This window comes from Chelonoidis abingdonii, chromosome 7, assembly GCF_003597395.2.
Source record: "Chelonoidis abingdonii isolate Lonesome George chromosome 7, CheloAbing_2.0, whole genome shotgun sequence".
NCBI classification, from domain to species: Eukaryota; Metazoa; Chordata; order Testudines; family Testudinidae; genus Chelonoidis; species Chelonoidis abingdonii.
In genome coordinates this window covers 66878208-66899109 of record NC_133775.1, presented here as the reverse complement: position 1 = coordinate 66899109, position 20902 = coordinate 66878208, and the positions used below count along the sequence as shown (strand labels likewise).

Sequence of the window (20902 nt, the reverse complement as noted above, 5' to 3'; positions counted from 1 at the left end):
CCGCCCCATGGGGTCCCTGTTGGGAGGGGTGTCTGTCTAGTTCCCTTCTGGCCTGGCTCCTCCAAGAGGGCTCCCTGTCTTGGGGGAGGGCTACTTCCCCCTCCGCGCTCCCCCGTAGGGCTCCTGGCGGGGGACGTCTAGTTCCCCTCACAGGGCGTCCCGGCCGGGTGCTCGCGGGCTCTGCGCCTCCCCGCCCGGCGCCCTCTAGCGGCCGCTCCCCGCGGGCTGTGCCACGGTCCCCACCGGCGGAGCCGCCCGACCGCGCAGGAAGCGGGGGAGGGCCAGACGCCAGGCCGTACGAAGCCGAGTCTCTCCGCGCGGCGGTGCCGGAAGATCCCTCCGCGCGGTCCCGAGCCGCCGCTTCGCTGCCGGGCTGGCTCCGGCGCGGGCTCGGAGGGCGATGCGGGAGCCTGGCCGGGAGCTCGGGGCGCTCCTGCTGCTGCTGCTGCTGCTGCTGTTGAGCCGCGGGGAGCCGACGGCGGGTGAGTGCGGGTCGGGGGTTGCCTCCGCTAGGGGGCGCGCCGAGGGGAGGGGGTGGTTGCCTTGCTCGGGGCCGGGGGTTTCTGGTGGTGGGGGCGGAGCCTGTGCCATGTCGGGCTCCGCGGCGCGGGAGTCTCTCTGCCCTGCCCTTCAGTGGACTGTCCCTGCTCCAGTGCCTGGGGGTCCCCTCGGTACGGGGTCTCTGCCCTTCCCCGGTGTCCTGGAGTCCCCTCAGCGGGGGGGGGGTTCTGCTCTGCTCCATTGCCTTTGGGTCCCTTTGGTGCAAGAGTCTCTAGGGTCCATCTCCGCCCCGTGTTTTGTAGTCCCACTGCTGTGGGGCGGCCTTTAGGGGGCTTGCTCTTGCCCCATTGCTTTGCGGTCTCTGGTTTGGGGGTCTCTGGGGAGCTCACTCCTCCCCCCCTCATCCTAGGTCCCCTGCTTTGTGTCCTTGGAGTCTGACCTCTGCTCCTCCCTGTCCCAGGGGTTGCTGCCAGGCCTGGAAAGTGTGTGATGGGGCTTCACCAACACCCCTGAAACTCCCCAGGCTACCCCCCGCATCCGGTTTGTGGGGATGCTTATGGAAGCAGGAGAGTGCCCACTGCCAGCCCGTCAGACAGGGAGATGGGGGTGGGGGGCAAGTCTGCCAGCCTGCCTCAATACAAATAGGAATGTGTTAATGAAACTCTGAAAATCAATAGGGGCAGCTTTGTGTTGGGATGCTACATTGGGTTCCCTGCAGTGTTTACTAAGCAAACACAACTCGGTGGTGCCAGTGCATGAGAGCCAGGCGGGATATCTGACTAGAAATTAAAGTGCAAAAACTCTAGTCCAGGGGTAGGCAACCTATGGCACGGGTGCTGAAGGCAGCACGCGAGCTGATTTTCAGTGGCATTCACACTGCCTGGGTCCTGGCCACCGGTCTGAGGGGCTCTGCATTTTAATTTATTTTTAAATGAAGCTTCTTAAACATTTTAAAAACCTTATTTACTTTATATACAACAATAGTTTAGTTATATATTATAGACTTATAGAAAGAAACCTTCTAAAAATGTTGAAATGTATTACTGGCACATGAAACCTGAAATTAGAGTGAATAAATGAAGACTCGGCACACCGCTTCTGAAAGGTTGCCAATCCTTGCTCTAGTCTCTTATTTTGGCTAAGGAAGCACAGAGTAAATAATGAAAGCTCCATGAGATCTGTAAATTTAATCCATTGTTAAAGTAAGGTGTTCATGGTTGCAACACAGGGAATTAAAATAATAGTTTTGACTTTAAGGTGCCCCTTGAAGAAGAGCAGAGTACCACTTGAGGGCCATAGATAACCAGTTCTGGCGGGGTTTGTCCTGGGAGGTGCTGAGCACCCTCTGTTTTCATTTACTTTAGTGTGTTTAGCATGTTGTAGTTGTGACGCTATTGGGGTAACTGAGTGTGTAAGCAGGATGAATCACTACCATCTGCTTACAGCATGAGACAACCTTGTCTGTGCTCAATAGGAGAAAAATTCTCTCAAATCTGCCAGCCACTGGGAGGACAAGTACTCTGCTCCAGGCTCCATGAACCCCACTCTTTTGCTCTAGTGGCTGATAATTAGCATGCCCCACCTTGATACACTCAAGGGCCTAGTCCATTATCTTCCGGATACCCACACAGTGTACCCTATTCCACTGCCTCCATGGAAGCAGTGCCCCCCAGTTCACTAGCTTCACCTCGGTTCAACACTTTCTTTAGTGTAAGGCAAGTCATGTCTATAGTAAATCCAAATAGAATTTATTTAACAACTCTAAGATAAAGATCCAAAATAGATACAAGCAAAAGGATTGGAAACATGAGATTAATTGAAATGCAGATCTAGAGCCTATCATTTTTAATAAGTTCTGTTCCAGTCTAATAAGGTATTTCTTCCCAGTATTCAGTCCTTCCAGCACTTGTCCAGTTTAGAGAGCTAGGATCTACTTTTCATGAATAACTCACGCTAACAGAGTGTTGCCTCTGTAATGGATAATGTCTTGTGCCTTTTCTTTGTCTCTGATACGATTCCAGACATTTGTCCCTTTTCAGATTCAGGGTGTTTCATTAACTTCAGCTGAGCCCTGGATCTCTTATTCAGTCTCTTCTTGGGATTCTTTGTCTTTGTAAATGCTCAAGCCTGCATTTGATCCAGCCTGTAAATACAGGGCTGTGTTACGTCAGGTTGAAAGTTGTTGACTGCTCTCACTCTTCATTGACTTAGCTCTGAGACCCACCCCTTCTCAGGTGACATGTTTCACCTCATACAGTTTTGGAATAGAATAGTCTACATTTTACATCTCTCTTCAAATATTTACCATACAATTCCCAATAACTATGGCGATCAGCTAGTTCTTAGTTTTTGGCAGACACCACGCATGACCCCCTACGATGAATTATCAAGAAGATGGTTAGACACAGGTGTAATATACCTGCCTGGGCATATCTATGTTACAACTGAACCCAAAGTATTTAAGAGCATTGTTTGGTGTACAATACTGGGAATGTTGAACTGGTTAAAGGAAACTTCTGAGTAATAAGACTAGTACACCTCGACCTCGATTTAACATGACCCAGTGTAACATGAATTCGGATATAACGCGGTAAAGCAGTGCTCCGGGGGGGGTGGGACTGTGCGCTCTGGCGGATCAAAGGAAGTTCGATATAATGCGAACTTTTTTGGCTCCCGAGGACAGCGTTATATCAGGGTAGAGGTGTAATTTCATTTCAGTAAGTGTCTTAAACACATAATGAATAAATAATCGGAAGCCCCTGCTTTTGAACATCTGTTGTTCAAAGGAATGATTAAAAGGTTGAGCTTTAATTTAATTTGGAAACATTGAGAAAATCACTTGAAAATGGTTTAGGTTCTCTAAAAATAAGAACTTGATAAATTAGCAAAATAAAAACAAAACAACTGAAATGCTGTAGTTCCCATTGCTTTCTAAAGGAAAAAACTAGAACAAAAAGAACTAGGCTTTGAGAAACACAGTTTCTTCAATTATTAAATTAAAGACCCCTATTGAGACAAAAGCAGCAAGGAGTCCTTGTGGCACCTTAGAGACTAACAAATATATTTGGGCATAAGCTTTTGTGGGCTAAAACCCATTTCATCAGATGCATGGAGTGAAAAATACAGTAGCTGTATAAATATTACAGCACATTGAGACTGTAGTTCTAGCTACTTGGAGACACACAGACTTCTTAAAATTACTTTGAATCTTTTAAACTATGTGTTTAGTAAATATTTAAGGTATAAATAATGTGAACAGGTCTTTAGAGCTGAAGATCGCACCATTTCTCATCATTGCACCATTACTTTCTTGAGACTGTTGGGAGAGGTCAGGTTGCACCTGTGTTCTGGTCCAGATGGAGAGTATAGTTCACAATGTCTTGAGAGTGATAGTTGCTGTTGGATTTCATAACTCTCTGAGAAGCAATCTTTTTGATAGATTAATTTGTTGATGGCCTGCAGTACACTAATCAGTCTTTTGTTCTTTATTATCAATACAATGAATTCTAAATTTCTCATTTGTTGATGCCATCCTCACAGGTTGCCATAGAATCATAGGACTGAAAAGGACCTTGAGAGGTCATTTAGTCCAGTCTCCTGCACTCATGTCTAACCTGCTCTTAAAAATTTCCAGTAATGGAGATTTCCACAACCTCCCTAGGCAATTTATTCCAGCGTTTACCATGACAGTTAAGTTTCTCCTAATGGCAAACCTAGATCACCCTTGCTGCAATTTAAGACCATTGCTCTTGTCAAGTGGGGTCCCGCAGAGCACAGGTGCCAACTGCCTCTGTTCCTGGGCGTGTGTGTGCTCTATCCCTGCTTTGCCCCAGGCCCCGCCCCCACTCCACCTCTTCCCCCAATTTCCCACCCTCACCTACCTCTTTCTGCCTCTGCCCCTTCCCACCTTGTTCTGCACCCCGCTTCTTCCAGTCCTCGCTCCTTCCCCTCCATCCCCAGCACCTCCTGCATACCGCTGAACAGCTGATTGCGGCAGCTGGGAGGTGCTGGAGGGAGGGGAGGAGCTGATCAGCGCAGCTTGCTGGCAGGCGAGAAGTGCTGTGGGGAAGAGGTGCTGATCCCGGGGCTAGAGCACTGACTATTTTTTCCCCATGGGTGCTCCAGCTCTGGAGCACCCATGGAGTTGGTGCCTATGCTGCAGGGGTCAGTTCTGGGTCCAGTTCTGTTCAATATCTTCATTAATGATTTTGATAAAGGCATAGAGAGTACACTTATAAAGTTTGAGGACGATACCAAGCTGGGAATGGTTACAAGTGCTTTAGAAGATAGGATTAAAATTCAGAATGATCTGGACAAACTGGAGAAATGCTCTGAAGAAAACAGAATGAAATTCAGCAAGGACAAATGCGAAGTATTCCACTTAGGAAGAAACAATCAATTGTACTCATACAAAATGGGAAACGACTGCCTAGGGAGGGTACTGCGGAAGGGATCTGCAGGTCATAGTGGATCACAAAGCTAAATATGCGTCAACAGTGTACCACTGTTGCAAAAAAGCAAACATCATTCTAGGATGTATTAGCAGGAGTGTTGTAAGCAAAACCTTGTTATACAGGTGATGTGACAAAAGAAGTAGGCGGAAGAAATTAAGGCACTGGGTGTGGAAATTGTGCTTAGGGTTTGACCAGTTGTGGCATGGAAAGCGAGAACTTCAGCAATTTTATGCCATGGTGTGGTGAAGAGTGAAGGTTTGCATCTTCAAAGTCTTGGGCCCTAAGTAGTCTGATTAATGTAAACTGCCCACACCTGGAAACAGTCAACGCTTGCCTGCTGGGAGAAATATTCCATGTACTTTGTGGATAAAGCTTCTTGTTCTGCCGCCGGGGTGCGGCAGGGCAGGGAGCCAGCTAAGTGGGGAGCGTGTCCCTGCCACTCTCTCGTGGGCTGCGGCCGCTCCCCCCAAAGGCAGGAGCCGGTAGCGCAGCCCTGTCCCGGCTGCAAAGGACAGGTAGAATGTGATGCCTTGGGGGGGGTGGCCGCTGCCCATGGGAGAGCGGTAGGAACATGCTCCCCACTTAGCCGGCTCCCTGCCCCGCCGCACTCCGGCAGCAGAACAAGAAGCTGTTTACCGCCCCCACCCGGGGTGGTCAGGATCCAGCCCAGGACACTGCCTTAGGTTTGAGAGGGGTGGCTGCTGACCGCAGGAGAATGGCAGGGATAAGCCGAGGAGGAGTGGCCTGTCCTCTGCAGCTGGGGCAGGGCCACGCTACTGGCTCCTGCCTGGAGGGGGCGGCTGCTGACCACAGGAGAGTGGCGGGAGCTGGTAGCGTGGCCCTGCCCCAGCTGCAGAGGATGGGCTGCTTCTCCTCAGCTTGTCCCTGGAGCTCTCCCACAGTCAGCGGCCCCCCCCCCAGGTGGGAGCTGGTAGTGCGCCCCTGCCCTGGCTGCAAAGGACAGGTGGAACATGGCCCCCGGGCGGGCTGCTCCTCCTCGGCTTGTCCCCACCTCTGCCTCCTCCTCCCCTCTGCGCAGCCTCTTGCCAGAGGAAGGGAGAGGGAAGCGGAGCAGCAGCCCGGGTTGAGCCGAACTTGTGCTGGGGCTAAGGTGAAGACCGAGGATGAGCAGGGTTGGGATCCAGCAGCACCTACAAGCCCTAGCCACAGGCATGGTGGCGATGGGAGATGAATCCACCTCAGGCCAGATCCGCAGTAAGGTAAGAGTCAGGCTGGGCGGGAGGGTCCCTGGAGAGCTTCTGCTTGCTGGAGCCCCAGAGGCTGCCACCTCCCTCCCCAGTGGTGTTGGAATGTTTACTGGCAATCATTAATTTCCTGGCCGAACAGTGCCTCGCATTCCGTGGATCCTGGGATATTTTATATGAGAATAACAATGGACATTTCTTACAATTGGTTGAGTTATTGGCAAAATTTGATAATGTTATGGCTGAGCATGTACAAAGAGTGAAAGATGGAGAGATTCACACCCATTATTTGGGTAAAAATACACAAAATGAGATAATAGAATTAATTCCTAATGGAGTACGTAATGAAATTTTACCAAATTTGAAACATGCCAAATATTACTCAATTATAGTTGATTGTACTCAAGATCTGAGCAAAACCAAGCAAATGTCAATAGTTTTACGATTTCTGAAAATTGATGAAAATGCAGAAGTGAGAATTTGTGAACACTTTCTAGGATTTATACCAGTGAACAAAACTACTGGGAAAGCCCTCACAGATGTAATTCTACAGAGATTGGAACACTGTGGAATACCTTTAGAAAATATGCATGGCCAAGGGTACGATAATGGCTCAAACATGCGAGGATGACATGCAGGTGTACAGCAAAGAATACTGAATTTAAACAATCGAACTTTTTTCATTCTTTGCCATGTGCATTCGCTCAATCTGGTTGTTAGTGATGCCGCTCAATCATCTAAAGATGCCATTTCATATTTTACCACAGTGCAAGCAATTTACAACTTTTTTAGTGCTTCCACACACCATTGGGCAATCTTGAAGAAGCATCTTGAACAAAAACCCACTCTTAAACCTCTAAGTCAAACTAGATAGGAAAGCAGGATAAACGCTATTAGACCATTCCAGTATTCATCAGGAGAGATTTACGATGCACTATTCGAAATAAGCCAGGACTTGTCATATGATCCTTCATTTCAAACTGAAGCTGAAACATTGGCTCAGAAAATGATGCAGTTTCAATTTTCATGTTGCACGGTTAGTTGGCATAATATTCTAAATCAAATTAATTTGACCAGCAAAGTTATGCAGAACATAACCATAGACATATCCGAGGCAAAGACGATTTTGAATAAAACACTGGAATATTTAAAAAAATACCGTTCAGATGAAGGATTTGAAGAAACTGTCAAAAAAGCAGCAACAATAGCAGAGGATCTTGATTTTGAACCGACGTTTGCACCTCAACAATTCATTCGTCCTCGGAAAAAAACAAGACAGTTTTGTTATGAGGCTCATGATGATCCTATTCTCGATCCAAACGAAAGGTTTATAGTTGAATGTTTCTATTGTATTTTGAATGTAGCTATAACTTCCATTGAAAAAAGATTTTGTCAGTTGCATGGTCATTGTAAAACTTGTGCATTTTTATACGATATTGGAAATTATTTAAAAATCGGTTTTCCAAAGAAGACCTCATGAAGCCCTGCCAAGACCTACATTTAGTGCTCAATACTGATAATTGTACGATGAATTAATAGTTTTATCTGAGCTAATAAGTCTTAAAACTTCTCCTCTAAAAGTATTAGAATTTATAGCAAGAAATGATTTTTTCACTCCAAACACTGCTATAGCATTACATATTCTTTTTAACTTTACCTGTATCAGTGGCTTCTGGTGAGCACAGTTTCTCAAAACTGAAATTTACTAAAAAATTATTTGAGGTCCACCATGTCTCAAAATTGTTTGTCAGGACTCGCATTAATTTCAATTGAAAATACTATTGCAAAAAATTTAGATTTCACTGACTTACTAAAAGACTACGCAAGTGTAAAAACCAGAAAATTCAGTTCATATAAATTCTTCTAATTTATGATAAACTGGTAGACACTCACGTTTTTCATTACAGTGTATAGTTGAACTCAAATGGTTTATAATTGTGTTTTTGTTAAAATTAAATGTTAAAATTGTTTTATTTCACTAACTACAAATTCTCTGTGTTCATTTTTAAAAATTTTAAACAGTCAAAACAAAACTGCAAAGTGCAAACTGTGTAAAAGCCAAAAAAAAGGTGCAGGGGGGTGCAGCCAAAATTGTTTTGCTTGGGGCAGCAAAAAACCTAGAACTGGTCCTGATGTGCGGATGCAAAAAATTTTTCCTAAGTATGTTTTGGCCAGTTTTGCTCAGTAGTGATTAGAGAGGTTAGATTACAGACTTGAAAGGACCAGTGTCCTTGGTTATAAATCTGTGGTGGATGTTAGGACCATTATTTGCAGAGATAGCTAATGCCTCCTTGTGGGGTTGCAAGATGCTGGCTTTCCTCAGACTAATGATTCTTCCACTTTTGCTTGAGAAACTGTCTCTTGACACTAAACTTTTCCGACTTCTCTAGACCTCAGTCTCTGGAAAAGGTTGAAGAAGGCTGAGGAGAAAAATAACTCTGGCATCATCTGATGTCATCTGACTTTCTAGATTTCTCAGTCAGTTTTAGATCTGGATATAGGATAGAGACTGAGCTTGTATGATTGGTTGAAGCTCTTCCTAGTGATAGATAAAGATTATTTGTCAATGCTGATCTTTCAGTGATAGCATTGGTCTCAAGGTGATATTCACCAGTGTTAGGCAAGAAATACTTTTCCCAGCCTATTAAAAATTTCTAGGTAAAAATTTTCCTGACTCAGGCTGAAAAGTCAAAATTTCAAAAATGTTCACAAGCGGAATATTTGAAACTTTTTTTTGGTTCAGGTCACTTTGATGTCAGCTGTTGTCTGTGTTTTATTTTTACTGTAATTTAAACTTCAAAGTGAAAAGTTATTTTGAACTGAAATATCAGAATTTTTTTGAAACTGTCAAAACAAAATGTCTTGACAATTTCAAATTTTAATTTTCAAAAAAATGGAGTCAAAATTTTGTCAAAACTGACCTTTTCCTGCAAAATGTTTCAGTTATGACAAATCAGCTTTTTTGTCAGATTCCCAGCCAGCTGTAATGTTGACCCACTTGTGGTCCTTGGGAGTGAAATTGTGATTGGAACTACCATGAGGAAAGAATGGAGCAACTCAAAGAGTATTTTTGGATGAGTATTTAACTGCCTTGTGGGTTCCTTGCACAAGAACCCTTAAGTTTCTGATGTCAGCCTTTTTGCTTAATGCAGAATGAAATAGATGTTATGATATGGACTACTCAGCTCTGTCTTTTCATGCAATGCAGGTGGTGTAGTGACTTGCTTTTCCTGCTTGAACGAGTGGCTGAGCTGAAGCGCAATCTATAAAAGATTTAAGTGATGGTAGGTTCCGGGAGATGGAGGTGATGTCAGGAACATCTGCCTTTTCTAGTGAGAGAATATATCTGATGATTGTTACTGATGTTCAGAGTTTGGGGGCCTTTTATGATCAGACAGCTGCAAGTAATAGGCAAACATAGGCAGTTTTATTTTTCCTGTGTAGAAGATTGCATCCTTATCTCTTGGATGCAGACCCTACCACAGTTCTCAACACCTTTGTTACAGCTAGATTGAACTGCTGCAATGCATTCTCCATGAGGCTTCTCTGGAAGACACTTGGAAATTTCTGTTATTGCAGGAGTTAGTGGCCTGCTTACTTAGGAGTGGTGTGCCTAAGTAGTATCCTTGCACTTTTGTAGACCTCATTAGCTATCCATTTGTTTCCAGATGCAATTCAAAGTGTGATTTAGATTTACAAAACCCTTCATATCTGAGAATAGCTACCTTATACCTTTCTCTCATTATGCATCATCTAAGCATTTAATATCAGCTGGGATGCTCTTGCTAACTATCCCAAGACTTGAACTTTTGAGATAAGTTTGGAGGGGCTATAGGAAGGGTAAAGAGGTAAGTTATGCTTGGTTTTCGGAGATGGCCTTTGGCTTTTGAGTCTCTTTTGTTGGATAAGGGAGTTCTTGTCAGCTTAATCAATTTTGTTGTTTATTTGTGCTCTTTAAATCACTAACACTGTAAAGCAACTGGCACTTTTCTTTCACAGACATTGCATAGGATTGCAACATCCTATTTTCAGAAACAATGTTCATATTGTGAAAGGGAGCAGTACAGTTGTGTCTTGCGAATGGTCTTGCTGAATTTGCTTGTTTAAAGGTGTTCCACTGTAACCCATGTTGTCATGGTTATATTGATCTTGAGAGAGCTGGAATTTGGATGTACGTTGTTTATCAAGTTATGAGGCAGTGAAAGGACAACAGTAGAGTTTAGTATCAGAGGGGGTAGCCATGTTAGTCTGGATCTGTAAAAGCAGCAAAGAATCCTGTGGCACCTTGTAGACTAACAGACATTTTGGAGCATGAGCTTTCGTGGGTGAATACCACTTCGTTGGATGCACGTAGTGGCAAGTAGAATTTAGAATACTTGTTTCTTTTGGAATAGGAAATTTTATCTAAAATACCCAGTGAACATCATTTTTAGATGCATGTCACTTCAGTCCCTTGTATTTCAAGTTTGTCTTGTTGGCTAGGATCCATGGATCTAAGGAATGTTGGGAGTGATGACCATTAACTTGGAGGCATTGCGTACTCCTCCTCAGGGCATGTCACCCAGGCTGGAAAACGGGAGCCTACTTTTCAAAGCATCTATGTTAAAAAGCCCTTTGTAGTTACATATTCTTAGTTTCTATGAGCTCATTCAAAGGTCATCTTGCCAGCAAGAGTCAAGTCAACATGAGGGCAGCATCTTGTCAAAGCCCCTCTGGAAGGAACAATGCCCGTGTCATACTTAACACACAGTCAGTCTTCTCAGATCTCCAGAAAAAACTCAAACACTTGATTTGGAAAATATTCTATTTCTAGAGCATATGTCCTGTAGGAGTATAAGGATGAAAATGGAGCTTTGTATCTCTGTAGTTTATTAGCTTCTGCTATTTCTTCCCTGCGGGATATCTTAGTCCTATATATGTGACATCACTGGTAGTTGCTATTGGAAATAATGCTGATGACAAGCATTGGATTATGCTTTCTGGAGAGGTAGAAACTCTTATAAATCCTTTTTAACATTAGCACTAAAGAATGACAGAAAATTTTGGAGAGAACAATATAAGCATAATTATTTCTACATCAAATGTTTTTTTCAAAGTTTTCATAGAGACGTCAGTTTCTCTTTAGATCTTTAATTATCTAAAATGTTAGTCACTGAATGAGGGTACTTTTATTAAAGCTTTTCTGTTTTAACCAAATACATTGTGTTGTAACTTGGTTAAGTTTTTAATTAGTGTTTTGGCTTTGTGTATTAAAGAACACTTTCTGTCTGAAAATTATGGGAATGCAGGGAAGCAACGACTATAAGGGTGATATAGCAATAGAACAAGATCTATTGGAAAAAAAAACTGTAGTCGTATAATTCAGTCCCTAGTTCATTTTGTATTCTTTATAGTTAATTCTTTATAGCTAATAAAGGGATTGCTGTAGGTTACATTCTTAATGAAATACACCATTCAGGGAGGCAGTCATCAAGATAAAAGCAAATCTTGTCCTAACAGTTCAGTAATAGTATATAAATTATAAAATATCTAAGGATTACTGGATGATGGAATTGGTATCTGGATATGGAGCTCCTCACCTCTAGGTCCCTAGTTTCAGTCTGGTCCAGGTGGGACATTTGTGAAGTTCTACATCTGATGGTAGGGATGGTGTTTTGTTAGGACACGTGTTTGTTGCTGCAGGGGAAAGGGGCTTGAAAGGGGCTCTTTTTGGGGTTTGCGGTTCATACAACTGAGGGAGTGACTGGCTGGGTCCAAATCACATTTCTTCTGACCTGAGTTGGAGCTTCATGAGTTTCTCATAAGGCATTGGATGCTCTGATTAGTAATGAAGAATATCTGATTTGATCTTGATCATTAAAGTGATGCCATGGGCAGTGGCTGAAGTGTCTGAATTGGGGACAAGAATTCCTTAATTTCTGTTCTGGAATTTGGGCAGCAGTCTCCAGTTCTGCCTTTCAAGCTCAAATCAGATATTCTTCATTACTAATCAGAGTACCCAATGCCTCATTAGAAACTCATGAAGATCCAACTCAGATCAGAAGAAACTGGAAGGCAAAAATATAGGTCTTCACCAGCACCTGATTATCCAGGCTGTGACTGAGAGGAAGGCTGAAGAGGGATGATTGCAGGACCCAAGGTCTTGGGTCTGAGAGCTTGCGGTACAAACCTTTGCCTCATTAGATGTAGTCAGAGATTCATCCCTTAGACTCTTAAATCCTATGAGGCCTAAACAGGATTTCTGCCCCTGCAAGTTCTTTTCTTCTCTCAGTATGGTTTTTTTAAAGGTCCTTTAGCAATTTAGCCTTTGATGCACTATAGGCAAGGTTCATCATGGTGTTCTTCTTTTCCTATGAAGTCAAGAATTGTTATTTAAGAGGCCAGCTGAAAATTCTAGATTATCTCTCTTCTCTTAGAAAGCTCTGTACTGTTCCATCCCTCTGGAGTTCTTTCAACCTTTCAGTTGGCAAATCTTTATGTAATCTTTTTTAGCCTTTTGCAGGATGCCTATGTCATAAACAGATAGCTAAGGGTTAATGTTTCTTTTACCTGTAAAGGATTAACAAAGGGAACCAGACACCTGACAAGAGGACCAATCAGGAAACCGGATTTTTCAAAGCTTAAGGGAGGGAATTGTGGGTTTTTTTCTTGGTCTTGGGTCTTTGTCTGTTCTGTGCATCCTCAACTATGAGAGGGTCTATTTTCAGTCCTTCTAATCTTCTGTTTCCCAGTTGAAGTACAAAAATAGCAAAAGTGTAGTTTTAAAATTGTTTGCTGTATTTGCATCTGTGTGTATCTGCTGTGGAGTCTTTATGTGTATTTGGCAATAAGTACTCTTTTAATTGTATTGTTTTTGGTAAAGGCTGTTTATCCTTTCTATTGTTTATTCATTTTCTATAAGTTGAAAACCCTGGATCTTACCATCTGAGATTAACAGAGAACTATTATTCTATTCTTCTTCTTTTTTTATTAAAAGTTTGCTTTTTAAGACCTGTAGATTTTTTTTTCTAGTTGACCCACAAGGAAATGTGGGAGAAAGAAACAGAGGGGAAGGGGAACTGCTCTGTGTATTAACTTCCTAGTGTCCCAGGGCGGGAGAGTAGCGGGGGAAGAGAGATGAATCTTTTCTGTTTCCTTGTCTTTGGGTGTGTCTCTTCGTGGAAAGAGAGGAGACAGGCTTCTTGGTATGTGATGTAAAGAGGTTGATCTAATAACTCTCAGGTTAGCCCAGAGAGGAAATTCTGGGTGGGAGAGAGGTGGAGGAATGGTTTATTTCCCTTTGTGGTAAGACTCAGAGCCTCTGATCTTGGGGTCCCCCAGTGGAAGGTTTTGGGGAGACCAGAGTGAGCCAAGACACTGGAAATTCTTGGCTGGTGGCAGCGATATCAAATCTAAGCTGGTAATTAAGCTTAGAGGGGTTCATGCTAGCTTCTCAGGTTATGAACGCTAAGGTTCAAATCTGAGTGGGAAAGCTATGACAGCCTACTATCACTGGTAACTGTACATTGGAGAAAGGGCAATTTTCTCCCAACTTCTTGTGTTCCTGGCATGCAAGATTGTTCTTTTACTGTTTTCTTCTTCGTTCTCCCCAGTTTGTCAACCTGGGAAGCTACTGTTACTGCAAGAATGTTGTGATGGGTTTGGTCACAGATACTCCCTTGGGGCTGTCACACGATGTGCTGGAATCACCTCTGAGCCCGTTTTCCACTGCCAGCTTAGGACTCTAGAATCCTACCTTGTTGAGCCAGACACATTAGCCTGCTGCAACAGAGACCCAGGTCTGGTCCACAGCCCAAAGCTGCAGGCTTTAACCAAAAACTGCTCAGCAAGTCACCTATCTCCAGCACCCAGACACCCAGTTCCCAACGGGATCCAAACCCAAATAAATCCATTTTACTCTGTAGAAAGCTTATATAGGGTAAACATAATTTGTCAGCCCTCTATAGCACTGATAAGAGAGAGATGCACAGCTGTTTGCTCCCCCAGGTATTAATCACTTACTCTGGGCTTACTAATAAACAAAAGTGATTTTATTAAGTATAACAAGTAGGATTTAAGTGGTTTCAAATTATAACAGACAGAACAAAGTAAGTTACCAAGCAAAATAAAACAAAACACACAAGTCTAAGCCTAATACATTTAGGAAACTGAATACAGGTAAATCTCACCCTCAGAGTTGTTCCAATAAGCTTCTTTCACAGACTAGACTCCTCCTTAGTCTGGGGCCAATCCTATCCCCTGGTACAGTTCTTGTTAGTTCTAGCTCAGGTGGTAACTAAGGGATTTCTCATGACTGCAGCCCCCTTTGTTTTGTTCCACCCCCTTTTATAGCTTTGGCACAAGGCAGGAATCTTTTGTCTCTCTGGGTCACCATCTCTCTGTCTAAATGAAAAAGCCTCAGGTTTAAGGTAGATTCCAGTACCAGATGACACGGTCACATGTCCTGTGAGGCTCCACGCCTCCATTCCTTCCAGTATGACCCACAGGAACACAGGAAGGCTTACAAGTAAACAGAGCCATTTACAACCAATTGTTCTAGTTAATGGGAGCCATCAAGATCCTAAGCCCCCATTAATGGCCCACACTTTGCATAATTATAATAGGACCTCAGAGTAATACTTCATATTTCTAGTTTTAGATACAAGAGTGGTGCATTCCTACAAATAGAATGAACACACTCAGTAGATTATAAGCTTTGTAATGATATTTTACAAGAGACCTTTTGCATGAAGCATATTCCAGTTACATTATATTTAAACTCATAAGTATATTTCCATAAATATATGGAGTGCAACGTCACAAATGCCTTCTTTATCAAAGAGGTAAACATTGTTTTTTACTTGAACGTGGGCAAAGCTGGTCTCTGTCTGATCTCCGCTAGTAAGGTGTTCTGCAGCTGCAGTTTTGCTGCTCAGCACACTGCAGATGGTAGAAAGTGTTCCTTGCCACTAATACAATGAGTGCCTCAGAGCAGAGGGAAATCCAGCAGGGCCCTAGGGCTACCTTGAGGAGCACTGTTCGGATTCTTTGATTCAAGGAAGAACCTTCCTCAAATTTCTTACCTCTCTCTAGTAACATCTCCATTTTTCCCATGTTCCGTTTGAGCCAGCTGCTCTTCACTGACATTTGTAGTGCTTGGAAAAATTGTGGTGATGGCATGGGCTGCATTGATGAAGGAAACACACAACTGAATGTCATCAGTATATTTACACTGGACTCATGGTCTTTCAGTACCTTACTGCAAGGGTGTGAATAGGGTGGGCTCAACTTACGGTGGCTGGACAATGATCTGTCCTCAGGGCAGGCCTGCAAGTTTGGAGACTGAACTTCCACTTTCCTTCATGAGGGTGGTAGGGCGTAGGGGGTGTCTCTTGTTTGTCCCAGAGTGTAGCCATGGGTGGGTCTGGGAAGGTGGCCAGGGTTGGGGGAGAGAAAGGGAGGCAGAAAGAGGAAAGATGGGGAAGGCAAGTGCCCTGGGCTGTGTTTCTGTACCTGTAGGCAGCTGGGAAACGCCTATTCCGGCATAAATCCCTGCCCTGTTGGGGGGTTGGAGACCGAAGCCCCAGCCATGCTGTGCCCTGCACTTTGCTGATAAATGGATGCTGTGCCCCTCCCCACTCCCACCCCAACCCTCATGCCTGTAGGCAGGAATTGTACTGGTCCCTGAAGTCAGATAGAGGCTCCTTCCTGCCCTGGGTCTGCATCTTCTCTGCCCGTCACACTATGGAGCACCCGTCGGCCCAGCCAGGCACGTATACCAAGGAAGAGTCCTGTGTTGGGAAGGGAGCCCTGGGGTATGTCTGAGGTGCAGCTGGGAGCGTGTTTCTGCTTACCAGCTGAACTAAACGGAGACTTACTAGCTATGCTTTAACTAGCCAGCAAGTACAAATCTCCCTGGAGCATACTCAGGTGGCTAGCATGAGCCACTGCCCATGCCATCTCAGGGCCAGCTATTTTTAGCAAGCTAGTTCAAGCAGAGCTAGCACAAGTTTGTCTAATGCAGTTGGAAGCATGAACGTGGTATCGACATACCTGTAGAGTCTGGTTACATTCAAGCTGGGGGGTTGATTCTGAGCTTGCATAGATGTAACTGCACTAGCTTTGCTTGGGCTAGTGCCTAAAAACAGAAGTTGTAGCCAGAGCATCATGAGCAGCTTGAGGGGCTAGCCACCCCAAGTGTGTACCCAGCATCTCAAATGGCATGGACTTATGGTGACCAGTCCCTCCTACCACTTCCATGGCTATATTGTTTTATTTTTTTCATTGAGCTAGCATGAATATGGCTCTGACATACCTCAGGCTTGGATTGGGTGGGCCTCGGTGCCAATTCCAGCCCACCTGTAGCTACGCCTCTTCCTTACTGATCAGTCTCATGTAATGTTGGTGTGGGTGGGGGAATAGTATTCATCCTCCTACCGCCAAACTCCCTCCCAGATACTGCACCCTCTCTCCACACTCCCCCAGCCCCCAAACTCCCTCCCAGAGCCTGCACCCTTTCCCCACACACCCCCCAGCCTCCAAACTCCATCCCAGAGCCTGCACCCTGACTGCCTCCCCCACCCAAACTCCCTCTCAGAGGACAAGCTCTCACCCCTTCTGCACCCAAACTCCCTCCGAAAGCCTGCACCCCAGTCCCCTACTCCAGACTTCCTCCCCCACCCAAACTCTGTCCCAGAGCCTTAGGCAGGTGGGAGGCAGATTTTTTTTGGGGGGCAGAGTTTTTGGGGGGTGGGTCCTGGGCAGCATGAGTGACATTGGCCCACTGGGAGGATTTGAGGACTGGCATTGGCCCTAAGGTAAACTGAGTTTGAGACCCCTGCCTTACACTCACAGTACCATAAGAAGCCAGGAAGATCAACATAGTGGAAGGAAGTTGCAGTCTGCTGTATTAAGTGAGATCAAAAAATTTGAAAATGCTGGGCTTGTGCTCTTTTTATTGCTTTAGGGTAAAAAATGCCTGGAATGGCTTTTTAATAAGCATTCAGCTTGATTTTCCATAGAACTATCAGGAATATAAAGTCTAATCTTCCTAGTTTTGTTGGAGGTCTAGAGGACGTTGTGAGCTCTTAATATCTTGTTTGAAGATGTGGAATATTTAACGTTTTAAGTGAATTAATCCTTCGTTAGTCACAGAAGTTAAATAGGTCTTTACAGAAACAAAACAAAGTTTAATCAGTTTGATTTAAAAGGCCGTTCCCTCTTCAAAAACTTTTTATTGTCATTATTAACATAAGTGAATTTTTCATACAAGTATTAACAAACCTTATTCATAACGAATATCTGCTACCTTTAAAGACGCATTTGCATTTTGGCAACACTTTATCTGTATTTTGCTTATTCAGATTCCCAAAATGGTAACTAGTAATTATAAAATTGACTTCATCCTGATATAAGGCTACCATTTTTTCGTTGAAAGGATTTTCTCTACCTTATTTCTCCATGCCACTACTGTTGGAAGAACTTTCATTTTCCAGAAGTGAACTATCTCACCATCTGGCTGCTAGTAATAATTGTGTTTATTGATGGGTCCTTCCCGGAATCAATACTCTTTGTACTGTAATCTGATAGATTTACCATGGGTTTTGTGAGTAGCCTAACTAGTTAGCTTAAATTCTATTACTGTATTTCCCACCCCCCCTAAATTTTAGGGCATTCGCACTCTGTATGCAGAGAGGTCCCCATTCCTTCATATCTTTTCCAGCAAGTGACTCCTCCTTTATATATTTTCCTTAGCTTAAATGGAGTGACATACCATTGGTAAAATATTATGTAGTTTTCCTTAATGGATACACAAATAAATGAGGTATCGATCCTTTCTCCAGATATTTTCCCTTTGTTCCAAAGTGATATTTATTTTAGATGCTCTTTCCATTTTTCTGTAGAGGGAGTCTTATCTTCTAGATCAGAGGTTTTCAATTTTTTTTTCATTTGCAGACCCCTAAGAAATTTCAAATGGAGGCGTGGGCCCCTTTGGAAATCCTAAACACATTCTGTGAACTCTAAGGGTCCATGAACCAAAGGTTGAAAACCACTGTTCTAGATCCATCAGTAATCTTTCATTATGCCATATGGAGATCACATATAGTATAACACTGGTTTTATCCCAGGCCATTTGAGAGGTCTTTTCCCAAAATCAGCACTTCTATCCTTGCTAATGGTTCCTAAAACTTGGACTTCCTAAATGGAATTTCATATAATGCCTTAGTAACAAATAAGCCCAGATTGATATAGTAATATTCTTCATGAGTTCTTTGATGGTATTAATATCTATAAGTTTATTATAGAATAGCTTTCTGATGGTTGTCTGTACCCTTTTTCCTCCTATTTATTATCTATTGGATTACATAATCCTTGAAATTCTAGATTGTTTCTGACGGATGTAAGTGGGGACGGCAAGGTATACCTGTTTATATCAAATTCCTTATCCACAGTGTCACCATGGGACATGGATATTTTTCTTTTTGTGCTAGTCTCTATTTCTCAGGTAAAAAATCAATGCACTACATTTATTTTTAAAGTCCTGTTTGATTTCCACTACATGTTTACTGGGATCACCATGGTACAAGGCTGATGGTAACTTTAATTGAGCTGTTAAGTGATATTTTAGTAAATATGGTACTGCCAGTCCCTCTTCGAGTGGCTCTATAGAGTTTTCTTATTTTTTTTCCCGAGTAACTTATTGGACTGTATAAAGCAGCAGTGTAGCTTAATGGGTAGAGCACTGGACTGGGACTCAGGAGACCTAGGGTCTATTTTTGGCTCTGCCTGCTGGGCAACCTTGGGCATATCACTTCTTCTCTCTGTGCCTTAGTTTCCCTATCTGTAAAATGGAATAATGATACTGATCTCCTTTGTAAAGTGCTTAGAGGTCTGCTGATAAAAAACACTAGACAAGAGGGAGATGATATTTATTACCATTAGTCAATTTTTTTTTGGTATCCATATTGGTTAGAGCCTTAAATGGGAAATTTCATTATGGCAGATAATTAACTGTAATGGCTGGAATGCATCCAAGACAAGTGCTTTTTTTTTTTTTTCACGTTGAAATAATGGGAGGAAAAATTCATATGCTGATTGAGGATAGGAGAGAGATTGACTATTAAATGTTTAGTTTAGATGACAAACTCAAATACATCTTGCAGCTTTCTCGTCATAGATTCCTCTAGGTGTGTGTGTGTGTGTGTGTCTATAGATATAGATAAAAAGTAATTGTATAGCCTGATATATCCCTGAATTCACTAATTTTTCAGAATGTAAGCCATAGATTGCACTAAATTGGAAACCATTAGTATCACATTGTCTGCATACAGCACAATTTTATGCTCTGTTTTATTAATTGTTAACCCCTGTTATGCTGCTATTCTGCCATATATTTTGTGCCAGGAGTTCAATAAAGGAGAATAGCATGTCTGTCTGCTTCCTGTTTGTAGTTAGAGTCCTTGGGAGTGTACCTTATTAAATTTTGTCGTAGTAGAAGGGGAATCATATTTATCCATGTCTTCATATTGGCTCCAAAACTCATCCTTGATAGCAGTGTTTCTAGGAAGACCACTCTACTTTATCAAAGGCCACCTCAGCATCTAAGGATAACAGCAGACCTTTATTTGGGTTGTTCAGTTCTGCCTATCATGAATTACTCTTATGACTTGTCTGTTATCACTAAGTTGTATGTTATGGATGAAACCTGTTTGATCAGTTTGTATTAATTGAGGCAGGGCTGTTTCTATTCTGGCCAGTCTTTGAAAATATTTTCAACATTAAGAAGCAAAATTGGTTTAAATTGGATCTACTCAGTGTATGTCTTCACTGCAGAATTAATTTAGGTTTTTTCTTGGGTGTTGCCACAAAAAACCCCTTCTGTTGACATACACGACCCTCATGTGAGTTTGTCTTTGCAGCTTTGTTAATTGTTGTAACATCGTTCATTATAGTGGAGTTTCCTTACTCTAAGAAATCATTAGTATGGTTGGCTTAGCTGTGATGATATCTAATATCTGTGATCATATAAAACATTACTGAAAACCACTTTTGTCCTGGGATTTTTGTTTTGACTTTGACTGTAATAGCTTATGTGACCGCCTTCCTGCATTGGTATTTCTATCAACTATTCCTGAGTTAACCTTGGTATGATAGCCTCAACATATTCCATAATTTCCCCCAAGACGCCTTATAGTTGGAGGCATAAAGATTTGTGATTGCCTGAATTCAACAATCTTTAACAGTTTTATATTTTACTACTCTTTTACATTTTATATTTGTATTTGACTCGTCCCTTTTTAATCTATAGTCAACATGTGGAGCTCTTTGTCAGAGGATGTTATGAAGGCCAAGAGTATAACAGAGTTCGAAAAAGAGCTAGATAAGTTCATAGAGACTAAGTCCATCAATGGCTATTAGCCAGGATGGGCAGGGATGCAAAACCAGGCTCTGAAGTGTCCCCGGCCTCTGTTTGTCAGAAGCTGGGAATGAGCGATAGGGGATGGATCACTTAATGAACAGAACAGGTAATCATTCCCTCTGAAGCACCTGGCATTGGCCACTGTCGGAAGACAGGATACTGGGCAAGGTGGGACATTGATCTGACACAGTAAGGCTATTCTTATGAGTTTATTAACCTTATCACCCCATCATGATACCTCTGTTTCAGCCAGCTATGAGGGCCTTTTCAGTTGTCTCCAAGTATGGCATTTAGATGCCTGCTGAAAGCCTTCTCTGAATAGACGTACTCTAACTCTCATAGGG

General features: G+C 43.0%; 1 protein-coding gene across 1 annotated transcript in view; it reads left to right on the top strand.

The window, feature by feature from the left end:
* The first annotated feature begins 269 nt into the window (after positions 1–269).
* Positions 270–20902, top strand: part of NOTCH2 (notch receptor 2) — a 142912-nt gene continuing 122279 nt past the window's right edge. Inside the window, exon 1 of the mRNA XM_032778319.2 lies at positions 270–482. Within this exon, the coding sequence (XP_032634210.1) occupies positions 401–482 (82 nt within the window). The 5' untranslated portion in view covers positions 270–400. The remainder of the gene's footprint in view (positions 483–20902) is intronic.